Source organism: Centrocercus urophasianus, unplaced genomic scaffold (genome assembly GCF_019232065.1).
Source record: "Centrocercus urophasianus isolate 14NV4802_14NV808 unplaced genomic scaffold, USGS_Curo_1.0 seq_23, whole genome shotgun sequence".
Classification (NCBI taxonomy): Eukaryota; Metazoa; Chordata; class Aves; order Galliformes; family Phasianidae; genus Centrocercus; species Centrocercus urophasianus.
In genome coordinates, this window is record NW_024884789.1 from 11194053 (window position 1) to 11213648 (window position 19596).

Here is a 19596-nt window from a genome sequence, read left to right on the forward strand (position 1 = left end):
TATAGTCAAATGCTTCTAGCTTTATTTCTCTCAGTTACACAGTTTAACACTTAGCATAAACTGTTTATCTGATTGTGATTTGTTTTGGGAATACATGTATTGGAAAGCATTTATATGCCCAACATAGCATCTCTAGTAAAACTTTATATAGCCACCTAGTGGCCTACATGGAATTGACCTATTAAAAATATTTAGGATTACATGAAGATCCTCCTTATCTAAAAATAAAACAAAGTACATGTTCCATAGCTTTTGCATATATTTAAGATATAAATGCTAATTTGTTTGCACAGTACATCCTTCAGCACAATCTGAGAAATCAAGTGTGGAAGGTGGGAATTATATGAAACACCAACAGACAGCAAAGTCAATGTGGCTGTTTTGGAAAGAAAGGAATGGAGGGAGCTAAACATGAATTGAATCAAAGATGTGAATGCAAGGGTAAGTAAACAAACATTCCACACCATGGTTGCAAGTGTTATTAAATCTGTATGAGAGGAAAAAGAAAGAAGGGTACCATTAAGGAGAAAAAAGAAAGCTGAATGCTTGCATAGTATGAAATGTTATGGAAATTCAGCTGTTGTCCCCATTTTCAATAACTTAAATGAATATCACTTAAAACATCACACAGATTAAAGACATCTGTATATATTTCAGATTCAATATTAATGCCAAAAATACATAGTATGATTTTACATAGGATTTATGCTACATTAGAACACTAAAGACAAACATCACTTGAGTATTAAATGAAACATTAAATATTAAATAACTGAAAAATAAAATAAAAAGTGTAAACACTAAGCTAACTTAGGAAATTGCTATTGCAACACATCCAATGAAGTGGTTTTAAACAGTACAAAAAGATTAGAAGTACGCTTCCAGTCTACATGGAATACACAAAGCTCATTCCAGAAACCTGTCACAAAACTGGTCCGGGATCACACAAGAACCTTGTCTCTCGAGCGCTATCCTCATTCCTTTTCAGATTTAATTTTATACAGCTTTACCAATTTTCTCTTGCACGGAGCAATCAACAGTAAAACGAATACTTCAGTTTGCCACTGCCTGCTAACATCTTGGGGAAAACTGAGGGTTTGTTGGAGATTCAGTGTAAGATTTGAGTTCGTATGCAGCGCCGCTATCAACTTCCATGGACTTCCGAGAGAACAGGAGCCTAACGTCTCGGTGGAGGTAGATCTTTCCAGATTTAGAACTCTGGAACCTGAAAAGATATGGACAGATATATTATGTATAACACACACGTACACCAATCAGAAAAAGATCAACTTCAAATACTGTTGAATTATATGCGGAACTTTAAGAAGTTAAGGCCAAAAAACCCACGTGAACATCAAATGAGCTCTTAAGTGAGCAGCAGGTTAAAATGAAAGAAAGAATAACGTTTCCTATCTATTTTCTCTATCCAAACCTGCCAGAAATGTGCCAGTATCATTTGTCCTAAAATTTAACAGCTATAGGTAAGACATAATTTGCATTGTAGAGAATTGCATTCTATAGTCTTCATCTGGCTTAAGAACTCCTTAATTCCCTTTCCTGACCCAAGAAGAACAGAAGATCAAGGAATATTTCTTATGGCAGCTGAACATCACTATCAGTATGCCACAGTCACAGAGAACAGCTATTGTGGTAGGAATTAGGAAGAGAAAAGAAAGAACACAGAGAAATGCTCACATAAAACCACACTCTGCACTATCACATATCAATTAGAATAGAATTTGCACAATTTTTAATAAGCATTTACTCACAGACCATACTAAAGCAAGAGCAGCATCTCTATCATAGATGCAGACAATCAGATTCAAAGAGAAGTTTCTATCCTAAGAGGAAATTCTGAAGGACAGCAAACAAAGGAAGAGAGTAAAAGAGATGAGGAGCCAACTGAACACTGCAAAAAGTCAGCATGTAGCACATAATGCATTTTTAAATTAAAAACATTACTGAAAGATCTTCTGAAGCACAAGTACGATGGACTACATTAGCTCATATGGAATAGATAGATCTGGTTATCAGAGCATTATTGTAAACTATGCCTGAATTATTCTCATTTTACACAGGGATCCATCAGGAGATTATCAAGGTCTGTTTTTTAATCATCTCAAGCTTGTTATTTTCAAGTAGTACGAATCCTGTCAGATTCCCTTTGCTCAGTAAATATGGCTCCCCTGCAACTGGGCTTTTCTGAGCGTGACATTTCACGAAGATCGGAGGAGGATGAGTGGGAGATGGTAATTAAGTTTGGGAGATTCTTCTGATTTATGCTTCCATTGCCTCTATTTTTTGAGAAGTACCTTTCACAGTCACTGGGATGTGTGGCCTTGGGTTTTCACATGTGCAAGTGCGTGGGAATTCACAGGAGACAATCACACACCCCTGCGGGTGGCAGCGCAGTGGCCAGCACAGGACTGGCCCTGGAGCTGTGGCAGTTCCAGTGGTTTTGTGTAAGGGAATCAAGAAAAACACAGCAGACATTTCTGACAGATGGTGTCCTAGGAACAGCACCAATGTACAAATATAGGAAGGCTTAAAAACACAAATAACAGATGAGCTAGGAAGACTGGCAGAGGAAAAGAAGCTAAGTGATGAACATGACTGGAGAAATGACAAATAAGCTCAAAAACCTCAGGGTATCAACAGGCCATCAGAATTCACAAAGAACAGTCAGCCACAGGAACAGGATGCAGCAGAACAGCCCTAAAGATGGACGTTGAAAGATCTTTTCTTTTAGCAAGAGGAAAAGACAATACAGCACAGTCTATAAAATCTTTAAATAAAGCTGTGAACAAAGAATGGAAAATAACACATTTCTTGATCAGGAAAAATGCTGAGAGATCAGAAAGATCAGAAAGATCAAAAAGAAACCATGAAGTCAGGAGCAGCGGATACCTTCAGTTTCCATCAGCAACATCTTTGGCCATATCAGGAAAACATTAAAAAAAGAAATTTCTCAGCACCCTGTGGAACTGCTGCATTGAAGCACTGGTTTGAAGAGTACCCCCACCTCAGTAACTCAGTAACACCCAGCCAATGAAATAAACAAGCCCCATCAGCCACTGAGCAACAGCCATTATGCTCTGTCCAATTAAGAGATAGCATGTCGGTAGCTACAACAGCTGACCAACCCTTAGAAACCTGAAAAGCATGGAGCTGTGGGCAGGTTCTCTGTTCAACTGCCTTTTCCAGGGGGTGTCAGAGTACAATCCAGAAACCAGCTGACTGTCGCCATCATGGCACAGGGCACAGCTGGGCTCTCACTTCTGTGCTCACACAGACTTGATTACAACACAGAAGTCTTCGCTTGGCATGCAACACAACTTTTCTGTTGTTTTTAAGATGCTCCAAAGCATCTTCAAGAGACTTCTAAAATTGTATCAACCCCTGACAGCTGTATAAGAATCCTTTGCTCTCTGAACATATTGCCTATTATGTCAGGACTGCAGCTGCACAATGCAGTCTAATGGCATGCTGAACAATCTCAAATGTACAAAACGGTGTACGTAGAAGTTGCATAAGCACTGTATGTGAGTAGAAGTTGCATAAGCACTGTACCTGACACTCTAAAGAGCGCTGCAGAGATTCTGGCCACCCATTTAAAGTTCCAGATCTATAAAATTACCACTTGCAAAGAAGGTGTTCATAACGCGAGTGCTGACAGCTGTAATTGAGGCCTCACAAGCAGATCCTACCACAGCACAGATTAACGTTTGGGACTTCACTAGGTTGGTTGGTTTTCTCTGAACAAAACTTCAACATGAACTTCAGCAGCCTGTTTTCAGAAAGTACTGCAACTGAACCTGAAAGACTGCTTTAAGGAGTATTAAGAAAATCTTTGTAATTTAGCTTTTTTTAGTTTTACACACAAGTTTTCAGCAGGATGGGTTTGAGGAAACTTGTCTACTTTTAATCATTTTCTGATCCTATTACAGATTTAAAAGTAACATATATGAATGATAAGATACTCACACCTTTTGTTTTTCCAGCCAGAAATGGTTACATTTGCAATTAAGTGTTTTACATTATACATTAAAAACCTCCATCAGAATGCAGAAGGCTGGACTAAACCATACAGGTATTTCAGAACTAAAAGCAGCAGAATTGCTACATGTCTGTCTCAGCAGAAGACTGCAGACGTACGGGCTGTAAGAGACTACAAAGAAAGCAGGCTTGCTTTGGGTCTGTCTAAAACAAACCTACCACCTACATGAAAGCAGAAACTAAAAGTTAGGAACAGTAAGTTAGTGTGGCCTGACAGGACAAATTTCACTCCAGACTAAAATTCAGAATGAAAGCACAGTTCAATGCCAACACTCATCTTTTCTGCCTGTTGACTTTCATTTAACAGGAAACATTGGTCTGGGATCACTGTTAGATACAACTGTGCTTTCAAGCCTGCTAATGCCACTAAGTAGTGACAATTTCCCAAGTAATTCTACAAGTTAAACTAAGAGATCTGACTGTTCAGCCTGCTAGCTTTAAAACAACAGCAGCCACCGAGTTCTAAAGAGCTGCAATGTAATCACTGGGTCTGTGTACGTGTGTTCAATGCAGTAACACAGGCACAAGTCTGCAAACTGATGAAGGACAAAGCACTTCCAATTGCAGCCTTCAGAACACCCCAAGAGCAGTCACACCACACCTGGTTTCAGGCAGTGCTTTGTACGTCCTGTAAGGAAGATGTGGTGAATATTTCATAAAGTGAAAGGTGCCTCAGTGGCACTCGGTCACAAAAGAAGTTGTTAGATTTCTGCCACTAAACACTACACATTTAGTAGTGATTCCAAATGCTTTTCATGTCAGAACCTGTTCCTGTCAGGCTTCTATGCACACAACGTTCTCCACGCTGACCCTTGCTCTGGCTCCTGCCGTGTTACAGCACGTGCACTACTTGTAACCTCAGAGCAGGTCTGTGATCCAGCCAGAACTCAGTCTCTTCTGGGGAGAAAACACTCAAAAGCTTGACAAGACTATAAAAATGTCAGGAAAGAACTTTATATTTTATCTCTGTTCCTCCCAAGCAGAAGCCAAACTGTTTATTAGCTTTTCACCCTCTATTGTCTGTTTGCAATACCAAATCAACAGCGTTCTTTTTTTTTAAATAAGCCTGCAGGCAGACAGGCTGCGGGCAAAGGCAGTGAGAGGTGCTTTGGCAGGTACTTGGATTTCTCCTTTCAACCTTTTCTTGCGAGCTCCCAGCTCACCTCAGATGGATGAGGTAGCGTAGCAGCCTTTCTTCAGTCTGTTGGCTGCTTTCCTTACTGACGGTCCGCTTGACTTCTCGTCTCACAGGAACAGAGAAAGTTCTTTGCCGTAGGAATGTCTGATGATTAGCTGGCATCTCTCTTAAGTCGTAGATCACCACAAACATCTTCACCACAGTTTTGTTAGGGTTAAATAAGGTCTGAAAAGACAGATGGTTCAGTGCAATACTCTTTAGAGATGAAAAACGAGGGGAAAAAAAAAATCACTTGTGAAAATAGTCACCATCCTCTGTGCACTTTGTTCCTGTATAAGACAGAAATATTTATGCCAAAATGTGTGGTTTTTCTGTATACTTCAACACTTCAGCTTCCAGAAATTCTCGTTTTTTAAATATAATAATTATTTTTCTGATCTGAAACTGTAGCACATGACTACTATTCTTCTTCTAATCTGCTCCTCTGTTTTTATTTTTCTAGGCAGATTTTTGTCTCCACTATTTTTGAGACTGTGCATCCAGCAGGTGAAGTGGGCTCCACTGTGACACCTAGAATTAGCAACGTGTCATCCCAGCTTGAGCTCTTAAAAGAAAGAGGCAGATGTTGGCTCTAAGCAATGGCTGTGATTTACTTTCTGATTTTACTATGGAAAGTAGGTACTTTAAAAGTGTTGCAAAATGTAGGTAAGACTGAATATTTAAACTGGGCGTCTCTTTTCAAAGGATTTCAGAATTTGCATTTGTCAATTACCTCACTGAAGAAATAATTGTTACCAACTATCCTGAATCTTCAGCAACTGATCTGAAGCCTTTTCACAGCATTGGATGGGATCAAGTGTTCAGAGTCTCCTTCGTCCCAGACAGATTTATACTTTATCACAATTCTACAAGTTTCTAGAGAAAATCACATTTTCACTGCTAGCTTTATACTCCTCTCCAGTAAATAACCTAATTTCCTCTGCATTAATTTCTTGATATAGTGCTTTTAATGCACTCGCATCTGCGATGCTGCATCCACTTTTAAGAAGGGTAGAAAAGATGACCGACCCAGGGAACTACCAACTTGTCAGCCTCTCCTCTGTACCAGGTAGGATCATGGAGCAGATCCTCCTGGAAGCTATGCTAAGGCATGGAAGAGAAGGAAGTGATATGGCAATACCACATTGCTTCACCAAAGGCAGGTCCTGCCTGACCAACCTTGTTGCTTTTTACATGTTGTAACAGTGTCAGTGGACAAGGGAAGAGCCACTGATATCATCTATCTGGACTTCAGTAAGGCCTTTGACACGCTCCTCCATAACAACGTTCTCTCCAAATTGGAAAGATAGGAATTTCATGAATCAACTGTTTGACTGATGAGGAACCAGTTACAAGGTGGTACCCAGAGAGTGGTGGTCAATGGCTGGATGTCCAGATGGAGATCAGTGACGAGTCGTGTCCCTCAGGGGTCAGTGCTCTTTAACAACTTCATCAGTGACACTGACACCAGCATTGAGCGTGCCCTCAGCCAGTTTATGGATGACACCAATCTGCGTGGTGCAGTCAGTGCACCCAAGGGATGGGATGCCATTCAAAGAGGCTTAGATAGGCTTGAGCAGAGGGCCCAGGAGAACCTCAGGAAGATCAAAAAAATCCAAGCACAAGGTCTTGCATGTGGGTCTTGGCAACCCCCGCTGTCAACACAAGCTGGGGGACTGCCAGGATGGAGCCCTGTCAAAAAGGACCTCGGGCTAGTGGCAGATGGCAAGCTGGACATGAGCCAGCAATGTACTCTCACAGCCCAGAAATCCAACTGTAACCTGGGCTGCGTCCAAAGAATTGTGTCCAGCAGGTCAAGGGAGGTGATCCTGCCCCTCTGCTCTGCGCTGGTGAGACCTCACCTGGAGAACTGCGTCCAGATGTGGAGTCCTCAGTACAGGAGAGATGTGGACCTGTTAGAGCGCATCCAAAGGAGGGCCACAAAAATGATCCAAGGGAAGGAACACCTCCCCTGTGAGGACAAGCTCAGGGAGCTGGGGCTGTTCAGCCTGGAGAAGAGTAGGCTCCGAGGTGACCTGATAGCGGCCTTTCAATATCTAAAGGGGGGCTATAAGAAAGAAGGGGATAGACTCTTTAGCGGGGTCTGCTGTTATAGGACAAGGGGAAATGGTTTCAAACTAAAGAAGGGGAGATTTACACAGGATATAAGGAAGAGGTTTGGTTTTGTTTTTTGTTTTTACAGTAAGGGCAATGAAGCACTGGCACAGGTTGACCAGAGAGGTGGTGGGTACCTCGTCCCTGGATACACTCAAGGTCAGGCTGACCAGGCTCTGAGCATCTCATCAGGTTCTGTAGGTGCTTTTGTTCAGTGCAGGGGAGTTGGACTAGATGACCTTTAAGGATTCCTTCCAACTCAAATGATTCTATGATTCTATTGTATGCTGCATACGTACCACTTGTATCGTTCCTGAAGGCGGTACCCGATAACCCCTTTTACCAAGGGACTCTAAAGTAATTACACCCTGGGAAAAAAATAAAGAAACAGTCAGCAGGGTGCAATACAAATCATAGTGCTCTACTCATTTCGTTGCTGCTGATTTTTAGAAAAAAAATTAAAGAATATAACACAATATTTAAGATGAAGTTAAAAATCAACAGCTTTGGCAGATCATTAAAAGCTGTGCAATAAGGAGTACATTCTGCTCTCGAAACAGCTTTCAAGGTTCCACCTGTTCAGACTAGCAGTCAGGGAGCTACAGAAAAATAAAAAGACATTCTAGAAAGAAAGCCTTCAGTTAAAAATGAAAGAACTGCCTGTCCATTTCTGTATGGCCTGCAATTGCACCAATAATACTTCCATCCCAAAGAATTAATTCTTGCTTTTCAAAGACAGCAGATGCACTTAATCTCCCATTCTAATGCAAAACTCTAGAACAAATCATCTGCTTCAGTACCAACAGGGATCTACAGAGCGTGAGCATCCCAGCAGCACCCATGAAGGAAAAGCACTCTGCTCCAGCACTGCTGAGCTCACCCTTGAGGCTCTGCATTTCAGCACGAACTCCATCATGCTTCTGTGCACAACTGGTGTACTGCACTGATAGAGACACATCGAAAACAAAACATCCAACAAAAAAACCAACAGGAAAAGCACAGCAAAGAAACTAGCTAAACAAACAGAAACAATGTTTCTGATGATGGAGGCACGATACAAATGCTGTCTTAATCCTGTGAGACCCAGACGTAACTGCGTATTTACAACATGTGGGAAAGCCTTAAACAATGAAACTCTGCTAGTGAAATAAGCAATGCTACTTTAACCATTTGAAGAACATCAGAATCCTTTCATCTTCTGCAAAATTAGGGGAAATAATCTAAAAAGATGAAAGCAAGAAAATTGATACTACTTTTCTGTAGTTAAGAAAGATACATACAAGCTTAAACTGTATTATGCAAACTTAACTTGCAAAGCCATTTAACTTCATTTTCTGAATCAGTTCAGAAGCAGAATACCAAAACTGCATGAGTGCACATTGAGATAATCAGATATTAAGCCCTTCTTACATGTTTAAATAAGCTATTTACTGTATTTTAAATGCACATATACACAGTAAAACCTCTCAAAATGAGATCTGTCTCCCAGGTAACACCCAGGTTACTTAACAGGCATTCAAAATGAATCCAGCTGTCAGCTGGATGCTTTGAACCGTCAAATCAGACTTCTGCTTTTTACAAGGTAGCAATTTTTAGGCATTCAAACCTGTTCCGTCACTGCAGAAGTGCCGAACAGAATTAGTACTGCAGTGCTGGTGTAAACGCCAACAGATTAAGCAGCTTATGAGAGTGATGTGCTTGACACTAGATCAGACAGCAATTGCCTAAAAACAAAGGGCTAAGCAACTCCAACAACGAGTCTAACCTTTCCACCCACAACGGTACCTTGGCCTACCACCCAAGCTACTTACTGGGAAAGCATTTAGTTCCCCAGGACAGCAGCTTTTTGGAAAACAAAATGTATCCTATTAGTCCAGCTATTGCCTCACTGCCTATTTTAAGAAAGTTGGATAAAAAGAGATGGTGGAGATCAACCACTCCAGTGATATTCCATGACCAGAGCAGCTGGATGTTGGACACAGCAATGGGAAAAAACGCATTAGTTAAGAAAAGAGAAAGGATGGGAGGAAGGGACTTTGATCACAAGCAGCTGGAAATGACCCCTCCAAAGCCCGAACTCTACTCTTAGCTCTTGGGTTCCATCTCCACCCATGAGAATTTAATTCCCCAATCATCTGAAGCCAGCTCTGTCCTTATGTAAAAACTGCAGGGCTTTGAAATGCCAAAGGATGAGGGCTAAAATATCCTCCCGGAGGATACTGTATCTACTACCACAGAAGTACCTGATCAGCTGAGAAACTCTGAATAGCTCTGGGTAGTTTACATATGTTTCTGTGCTAATTACAAAACATCTCAGCAAGCATTGGGGTTGTATGTCTGATTACTGTATTAGAGCACGAGTTAGGCAAGTTCACCTGCCTACAAGCTTATGAACTGCGTTCCACCTTCCTGGTTTTTAACAGAGAAGAGATAATTTGGACCATGCACTCACCATGTAAGGAGAGGGTGCGTTATCATCTGAAACGCTGTAGAATGACACTTCAACTGGCAGGGTCATGTGAGTGGGACAGAAGACTCCACTGGCTCCCACTTCTGCTGTGAAGCCCTCGACGATGCCTAGCGGGTCTAAGCGAAAGTTCAAGACGGACTCCTGAAAAACAAAACATACAGCTTAGATTGAGACTGCCTCAAAATACAGCAGAAAATAAAAAGGAGGAAACAAGAAAACAAGTTTCTATAAGAACCTGGGTCCTAAGTGTGCCATGAGGTGACATAGCAGAAATCACAACCGAGGCAGAAATGACAACAAACAGAGGAACATTCAGCAAGATGGTAGTGGTCTAACAAAAAGCATCATGCAACCCTGTCCTAATCTGACTCAGACCTGCACAAAAGCTCTCAGGGAGCAGTGGGATCTATTCACGACTACCCTTGGTATACACTTGTCTGAAAGAACAGACTGTAACCTGCAGCTTTTCTCAACATATTCACTCCATGTTTCACAAGGTATAGTGCAATCCAAGAGTGCTACAATTAGTCATTGGCATTTGATGTGCTACATGAAACCAAAAGCTGGAGGCTACACTTCCAATATGTTGTTTACTACACTGATTTCATGTGGCTTTTGTGAAACATTGAGTAAGTTTCAAGAGTAAAAATGGGATTTTTTTTTCCTAGGTTTATATATGACAAAAACAATAACAGTTTGAACCTCATTTAAGCCAACAGAACACCTCCTAAATTAACCGTAGTTTAAAATAAAAGTTAAAATTTCTGATTTTGTATCTGAGAGAGAAGACTTCTTTGGAATGAAATTCATGCTTTATTAGATGGAAATTAAAACAAATTTCATTCAATTTAATTATGAACCTTTACACTGTAATCAGGCTGGAATTACCCACACTAATGTGCTCTAAAAGCAGAACAGAAGAATAATAAAAATACCACAAGACTTCTAGACAATATGCAATACCTCAAAGTTTCCCAGAAGGCTAAGACTTGTTACTGGTGGAGCACTAGAACTTAGAAATGGTTTTCCATGGCTCTCTGGATCACTCTCTCTGTTTATACATTGTTGTGGGCTATTAAATAAAAAAGAATAAATATAAAGGATGAACACATTTCTTCTGGGTATAACCTGGTCTAAAAAGAATGATTTACTTACTGCATTGCAAAATACTGTGCTAAAGAAATACCAGTTGAACACTGCCTGTTAATACTCTTACAGGACACTTTCTAGGTTACTGAAGAATACCTCCACCAAGAGATAGAGACAAAACAAATCTACATTGTTCATTAGCTCTGAATAAAGCAACAATTTTCTCCTGTATGTAGCCATTTATCCTGAAGTTTCCACCACACTACCATACTGAAAGCTGTTCATGTTATGCTGTTATGCACATTAATGTGTAAAAAGTCATGACTAGTCCCTTTCAAAGGTTATGCTACCTGAGCAGATATAAAAGCAAACTATTTAACCATCCAACTCTAAGAACAAAACATTTGAAAAAAAAAAGAAGAAAAAAAAAAAAAAGCTTTTCATATAATGGAGAAAAAAACTCCAAGGAAAAAGAAGAATCAATGATTAATCAATTTTCTGTTTGAGAACTCAAGTGTATCCTACAGCTGTCCCAGTCTTCGATGGGACAGAACTCATCTCAGCAGCGGCTGATTTGGGACCTGAGACAAAAGCCATCAACTGATGAGCACAGCAAGGGCTGCAAACCACTGCCTGCACAATTGCAATGAAATTTTAAAAAATCATTTCAGAATAAGTGTTCTTTGAAAAGGCACCCACACATCTGCATTTGTTAATGATCTTTGTTGTTACATGTGTTCTGTTTAAAGAAAAAATCTCAAAGTTTCCAGTAAATAAAACGTACCTTCTTGCTGACAAACATTTCAGCTGCAGTAGTGACGAATCCAGATCAAAGCACCCAGACTGTGCTTTCCTCTGAGGAACCTCAAAAGGGGAAGAAAATGCTAATTTAAAAACTGTACTTCCAGTAAGCACAAATTTGACAAGTAAGCACAGGTCTGCCAAGAATCTGCATAACATTACAAAAACATGAAAACAAAGAAGAAAGCTGTTCTAAACTTATTAAAGCTATTCTAAAATCATTAAAGATTCTGATTGACTGAACTGCTTCAAAAGATTGAAGAAAAACTGATCAACACAAACAGGAGCTTCCGGAAGAATATATGAACAAAGCAACAGGAACTAAATATGCCCCCACATCACTGTGCAGCTCACTCAGGAGGCTTTGGAACAGTGCAGTGTTAGAAATAAACAAGTTGTACCGATTTCCATCTGAGTTCCCTGAAAATATGACATTGTCCATAAGCACCAAAGAACAACATACACTACATGCTATAAAAGGTAATAAAAGTATGTCAGTAGTTCTAATTGGGAATGCCTTTCTCTCTAGAAGCCCCAAACAACCAGGAACTACGTAGATTGCTCTTAAAGTAACGCCTCCTGTTTATGACCATGGAAAGTCCAACAGATACAAAGAGCACAATAACACTACTTGACAGAGGAAATTCTCAGCTGCAAAATGCTATTTTTTAGCACAGTCACCACCATTAGCTGTGCGTTTTTGCCAGCAATGAATAAGAGCCTGCCTGTCACACTGGAAAAATCTGCACCAGCAGAGATGACCCACTGTCTCACAGCTGCTATAACAGTGGCACTGCTGGGAAAACATCACCCACACAGTCCATCTTTCCACCATCCAAACAGATGGAAATCAAAAGGCACCAAATCAGGACTATATGGTGGGTGTGGTAGAACAGTCCAGCCAAGATCAGCCACGTGCTCCATGGACTTCAAACTGTACAGGCCTGGACAGTGGCTTATCTTTCACATTACCATTGCCACCGCTGAAAGGCATAATCAGTCACCTTCCTGTTCTCATGCCCACTGTTTGGTCTCCAGAAACGTTCAGCAAGCATCAATAGATGTCAATGGGTGCCATTTTTTTCCACATGCAGGAACTCAATTTCACACCTTCGCTTCACACACATTTCCATGTCAGACTAGCCAACACAATAAAACACGAGGCATTACTTTCAGAGCAGGCCTCATATAAATATGTGTTTCTGCCTTTTCACAGCAACCTTGTATCATTTACTCAGCTATATCTCTGCATACTGAATATGCTGTACAAACTGTTCACAGAAACAAAAACTTTAGGATAATAGGCCACCAGGGATTAATAACACACAAAAACCCCTTGGTGACTAAACACGTCAACTTCAAAATGCTTTCTTTTGCTTGCCGTAAAATGTTTTATTTTACCTTTTGTTACTCTTGAAAATCTACCTCTAATGTATTCTTTTTCAGAATTATTCAACTTCATTTTAGTGTTAACTCTGAAGATCCCTGCTGTAAAGGCATTCACTCTGACACCGAAAGCAAATACAAAAACAACTTCTAGGTATCTCGTCAAAATTTCTACACTATACGGGAACTAAATGTTCAAAATACTCCCTTTCTCACATAAAAGTTGAGTCACAATTAAGCCATAATTTCACCATAAACTTACAGGACTTGAAAGCAGAGGCAATCCAGTTCGGGGATGAAAAGCCTTGGTTGAAGTTCCATCCAAGGACCGAAAATTGTGTTTCCGCCATATATTTGTGTGTTTTAGAGATGGTGCTTTCTGTCAGCAAAACAGATTGACTCAAGATATTACTGGGCCATTTCAACAGCCTATCAAGCTATCATTTGTTTGCTTGAGTGTAAAGAACTCCTGCAGCTGGTGCACCTGCATCATATTAACGTATTATGAAATAGATTCAAGTTCTCTTTGATTCAATCTACAAGCACTACAAACAACTGATTGTAAATGGCCACACACGACAGTGAGACAACAGCACGTGTATGCGTGACACCTGACTGACTGCAGAAAAGGTCATTTCTAATGCTATCACAGTGAGCAGGATGAGGCAGTGTTCTTCCTCACGTTAAACTTTTAATTCAGAAGGGAGGAGGGAAGCACTGCTAGACCAAACCACTTCACTGGACGCAGACAACAGTCCAACACTGCTTCACATAGCCAGACAAAATCCTTCCTCCTATCACCCTTAGCAAATATAGACTGCAGTTACAAGTTACCTGACTGCCAGCAGCCAAAGAAACCGCTCTTTTTATCTCTGCTTACCTGCACCTCTGGGTTCTTCAGCCGTTCACACCTAACGGAGCCATCTTCTGTAGGTTTCTTCTGAGAAGTGCTTTGGAAATCAAGGCCTACTGGCTCTTCATTCTCATCATGTGCAGCTTTCGTTTTATCTTGCCTGTTTTTATTTTTGAAATTGTCGTGGTCTTTATTTAAATAATTTTCAATACTAATAAGCTGGGTATTTTGCTCATAAATACTTGGCTTTTTTGAGTCTTTATCTGAACATTTGAGTTCATTCTTGTGCAAAGAGTCAGATGCCTGCATCACAGTTGCTTTTTTTGTACCTTCAAGTATTCTGCATTTATCTATCTGCAAACTGCTAAAAGTGCCCATGTTGTTACTCTCACTAACAACCGTTCTTTCTTTAAGTTTATTTGTGCAAATCTGTTCATCGATGCTGCTAAAATTTGAACACTGTTTAATTCTATTGGTTATCTGGTCTTTCTGCACATAATCAGACTGCATCATTTCCAACTTATCCGGCAATTCGGATTTATTTTCTTTAACACACTGTGATGACGTGCGCGTGTTGGTAAATGAGTGAGAAGTCTTATTTGAAGTCTGATGAAATGCATGTTGGACAGCATCACTAGGCTTTGCTAACACCAATTTTCTTCTTGCTTGAAGTTTCAGAGAAGCCTTCGACTCACCGTCAAACCTAGGACTGATAGGAGTATCAGGTGTTTTCAACTTTGATTTACCGCTGTCTTCTAGCAAAGAAAAACTAGATTTAGCAAAAGAAACAGAAGATGGTTGCTTGACTTTCTTCAGCAAATTTTCATCCTCGTATGTACTTCGGAAAATTTTTGATGAAACTGGGCCATTCTCATGTACTTTGAACGGACGACCATTGACATGAGAAGTGGCCGGATCACAATGAATCAAGTGCTGGGCAATCCTTGCTATAACCTCCCGCCGCTCCTGGAGCAGAGAGTCAATGAGAGGGTTGCCTTCTCCTGCAGATGGACGGCCACAGGGGTTCGCTGGAGCACGGGGATCGAGCCGTGGGATTTCTGGTATTGCCCTAGTTTTGCCTTCGCCACCATCATCTTGTATTGCATGATCTAAATTGACAGTAGGGACAGATGAGGTTTCCTTGCCTTTCCTCATCAAGTTTTCATCTTCGTAATTACTCCGATAAGCTTTTGGTGTAGCTGTGCTGGTTTCATGTATATTGAAGGGACGTCCAGCAACAACTGGGGAAGTAGCTGGATCACAGTGAATCAAGTGTTGAGCAATTCTTGCAATGACTTCTTGTCGCTCCTGAAGTAAGGAACCTATCAAAGGATTGGTTTCTCCTGCGGGCTGATGAGAGCAATGACCATTCGAAACACGGGAATCAACCAAAGAAAGGGATTTAAAAGTTCGAACAGCTGTTTCGTGAGATTGTGTCTTACTGTCTGCTGCAGCATTGTAGCACTGAACTTTAGACTGTGATGCTGCAAAATCAGATCCAAGACCAGTAGATGGATAAAGCTTTAAATTTCTGATAGATGAAGTGAATTCAGGTGTCTTTCTTACATTAAGTAGGCCTTCAGGTATCACTGTCCATGATTGTTTCCCACAGACACGCTGCGGACTGGAGGTACTGCACAGCTCTGCTGTACTGGATTCACTGTGCTGATGTAACTTACGCTCTTTCATTTGCTTTTCATAATAGCTAAGGTTGGTGTGAATACTACAGGTCAAAACTGGGTAGTTCGATTGTCTGGGTAGGGACTGGACGCTGACTTTCAAGGCCACGTTGTGAGAAACGTTAGGAACAGGAAAGACGTGCTCTGTCGGTGTCTGGGAGAACGTCCACTGCAGGTCCACGTCTGCAGCGCTCACCCTGAAACAGTGCAGAAGTGTGTTTACAGACATACCTAAACAGGGAGCCTTTGATACTCTATTTCATGAGGCAAATTTCAAAAACAAAACACTGAAGCATTGTCACACAGCAACTGCCACACTTCGTAAAGTATAAGAACCAGATACAAACACTACTGAACTGGGCCAACAATGCGGCACCCTCTGAAAGCAAAGCGGACCACAGGTAGGAAGAATGAGTTTAACCTGCAAACAGCAAAGCAAGAGCATTTTTCACTTCTAACATACCTGTACAGAATGTTTCGGGGAACAGCACCGTGTGAAACACTCAGCCATGCGCTCAGCTGGGAGAAGAAAACAAAAGAGCGAACAGCCAATAAAAGTGTCTTCTCTTCAATGAATCGATCACCACTTCTGGAAAGCATTAAAAGAAACACACAGATGTTGGTCAGAATATACACAGAGAACTAAGAGAACCAGGACACGGAAAGCTGTTAACAGAACTAAGCTTTCACAGGATCTGTTGCTCCCTTTCACCATTTGCCTTCTCTCCTATAACACGTTATCATCTCTCAGGCAAAAGGTCAAATGTCCTGTAGGAAATTACTGCCATAAAAATATAATATGTATATATATAAATACAATATATTACATGTGCATTGTTAGAAGATTCTGTATTAAATACAGGAAGAGAAATCTACTTACAGATTTTCATTCTGAAAGTAAAACAGGCGATTCAAGCAAAACAACAAAATTCCTCAACACTTTGAAGATTATAGAGCCTGACTGGTTCCCATCTATGGTAAACATTTACAGAATTTAACAAGTCAAGCAACTATCAACTGATCCCAATATCCAACTTACTGTCGAGGAACTGGTTCCAAAATCCACCTTTCTAACAACAACGCATCTTGTTTGATTGCAGGATCATTTAAATCATTCCCCTCTGTGTTAGGCCCTTCATCACTATAGCAACAGTCTGGAAGTAACATCACTTCAACCATGATTGGAATATTGTTTTTCCACAGTAGCATAACCTCAGATCTGGTTCGCCTGGCTTGACGACACTAAGAGAGAATAAATGTCAACATACATAAGCCATAAAAACATTAGCCACATTTAAACCTGCTTTAAAAATCACATTCCAAAGACCTCAAAAAGGGTAAGGGTCGAGTTCTGTAGACTGCACTGCACCAAATCAGCGATAAGATCCCAGCGCTATCAAATGACAAATAAACAAATCATTTATGCCAGCAGTTGCAGCAACTTCAGTCAAAAATAAAGAGCTCATAGCAATTTCCCTAACTACCATACTTTGCAACTTCTACTACTCTCTCCACAGCAATACCTTAGGAAATACTGTGTCTTGGATCAGACTAATTTTTGCATGAATAAACTGCAAACTCACACAGCACTTTGTATCTTTCATTTGAGAGATGCTCCAACATCAATCCAAAAGAGATGAGGCGCATTTGATGGTGCTCCTGTCTTTTTTTTGAACCACTAACTTTTTAATATCACCTGAAAAAGCAAAAAAGTTCTGCAAGTCAGCCTACATCTTCTCTCTCTCAAAAAAAAAAGAAAACCACGAATGCTAAGTATAGCACTGCCAATCTGCATAAGAAAGACTCAAATAGGTACTGTATTCAGGTAGCTGTGCAGAACTTCATGTTCAAGGATAAAAGGCTAAACGATCTCATTTTAAGGACAGATCTGATCTATTATTAGTATGACACCAAATTACACGCTTGTTTAAATGCAGAGCTGACAGACAGCAATTGTTACCTGTGCTTAGCTACCAATCTACCAGGGGCTCTCAGCTGATTTTCACATGGTAGCAACGCTTCAGATGAAATGGGACCATCGTACCTGAGCCAGCTTGTCGCTGCATTCATGCTTAGCTGTTGGTGGCTGACTTGACTGCGCTGGAGGACAATGGAAGCCCTCTGTTCTGCCCTTTATCGAGTGTTCAGGCGTCCGACCCTCGGTGATCAGCAAGGCCAAGGAGACCAGGAACTCCTCAGCTTCATACTCGAAGTATTCATCTAAAGTATCTGCCATTTCAAAAAGACAAAAATCAGTGTCAACTGCTGTATAACAAGCATTAACTGTAGCCGTCCTGCGGTCTGTTCCAAGGTATGCTTTAAACATGAGCTATGGGAAATGGATGTACCAGACTGCCTGCCTCCCCAAGCCGAGAGCCATCACAACACCAAAACTCATCTTTCTTCTACCTATAACTTTGCCGCTGCAAGCATACAAAATTAGAAACACTCTAAAGAAAGCTCCACAGAGTAAACTGTCTGTGTAAGGCTGCACCACCACAAAGAACAACAGTTTGTGTTGCGACCCACAGCTGAATCACAGCCTTTCTACAGGAAAACTCTCTCCTGGGTCCTAATGGAAGGAGTCTGATGGCAGTACGACTTGACATCCTTAACAGCACGTAACAGATAAAAAGAAGACACAGTGCATCACATAATACATTAAAAAATCTAATAGAGAAAAAATAGTAAGAGTTAATTATATTAGAGAAAGTGGGACACAATGTTCTTTAAGATTTTTATAGCAAGTTCCTACTGCTGAGAGCCGGGATTATTTAAGAGAGGTCCATTTATAGTTACCATTAACAGCTTTCACACAGAGACAAGGTTCACAAAGAACATACAGAATATTCATTGTTTCGTACCACACTCAGTCCAAACTTGTGCAAACAACCAAACCTCAACAAGTCTCCCTAAACAAAGCAGCAGCTGCACGGCTCCTCACGAGCCACGCTGGCACACGCAGCGCCCACGGAGCGCAACGCAGAGGCCCCAGTTCTGCAGCACGGCAGCAGTTCTTGGTTTTATGCTTCTGGGGGATAAAAGCAGGCGACAGCTACACCACTCTAGTGTGAGCATCCTGCGTCGTGCCCCACAACAGAGCTGCCAGGAGGGACTGTTAACTTCAGTGCAGGTTTTGAACACCATGCACAAATGCCTTTCCTCCTGTAGAAAAGAGATCGTTCAAGAGGTTTTGCTGCTTTGTTTTTTTGCCTTTATGCCCCAGTACCTGAGCACTTAGCAAACATGGTAAGGCAGACCTGAACAATCTACAGAAGGGACACATTACGTGAGAACACCAGTGAAATGCCCGATTACTTGCATATAGAAACTACAAAGTGTGTAACACCAGCTTTTGCATGGATGTATTTGCTGAGCCCAGGCCTGTGCTCCATGGCTCCACAGCCTGCAGACCACGTGAAGGGATCTACACACGGTATGTGGGAGAAGCCGGCTCCATTGCCAGGGATCCACACTCTGTACAGACGAGTCCCAGGCTGGATGTGGCCCTGGGCAGCCTGGTCTGGTGGTTGGCAGCCCTGCCCATGGCCAGGGGATTGAAACTATGATCATTATGCTCCTTTTCAACCCAGGCCATTTTATGATTCTATGAGTCCACATCTTTACAGACTTCTTTCCTCTTTCTGAAGGGATGCACTTCTGTCTATGGGCAAACAGAAGAGAAGGCAGCAGGAGCTCCTGCTCAGTGGCAGCTCAGGGCTGGGTGCTGCCTGCACCAGGCACAGCCACCACCTGCCTTCCACCAAAAGCCCGAGGTGAGATGAGTTTCCCAGAGGACCCTACGTGCAACAAGCCTCAAGTCACCTGGCACAAGTTAAAGTGGCCACTCCTCTGATGGAAGGCAGAAAATTACTAAAGAAGGGGGCACAAAAGATTAAAGGAACAGTAAATAACAGAGAGAACAAGTCACTTACAATGATGTGACTCACTGACAAAATGAGGCACCCGC

The 19596-nt window shown here is 41.3% G+C and overlaps 1 protein-coding gene across 7 annotated transcripts in view; it reads right to left on the reverse strand.

Moving 5' to 3' along the window:
- Nucleotides 1-19596, reverse strand: part of FAM214A (family with sequence similarity 214 member A) — a 42991-nt gene continuing 23395 nt past the window's right edge. For 6 of the 7 annotated variants that reach the window (XM_042824090.1, XM_042824089.1, XM_042824088.1 and 3 more), the window contains exons 2-12: nt 17671-17855; nt 16666-16868; nt 16090-16215; nt 13975-15823; nt 13357-13473; nt 11692-11771; nt 10782-10890; nt 9801-9959; nt 7648-7716; nt 5220-5419; nt 1-1225 (exon numbers count right to left, since the gene is read on the reverse strand). In XM_042824090.1, the coding sequence (XP_042680024.1) occupies nt 1072-1225; nt 5220-5419; nt 7648-7716; nt 9801-9959; nt 10782-10890; nt 11692-11771; nt 13357-13473; nt 13975-15823; nt 16090-16215; nt 16666-16868; nt 17671-17855 (3251 nt within the window). In that variant the 3' untranslated portion in view covers nt 1-1071. Of the gene's footprint in view, nt 1226-5219; nt 5420-7262; nt 7302-7647; nt 7717-9800; nt 9960-10781; nt 10891-11691; nt 11772-13356; nt 13474-13974; nt 15824-16089; nt 16216-16665; nt 16869-17670; nt 17856-19596 lie in introns of those variants that run through there. The other variant, XM_042824091.1, reaches the window with a different exon arrangement.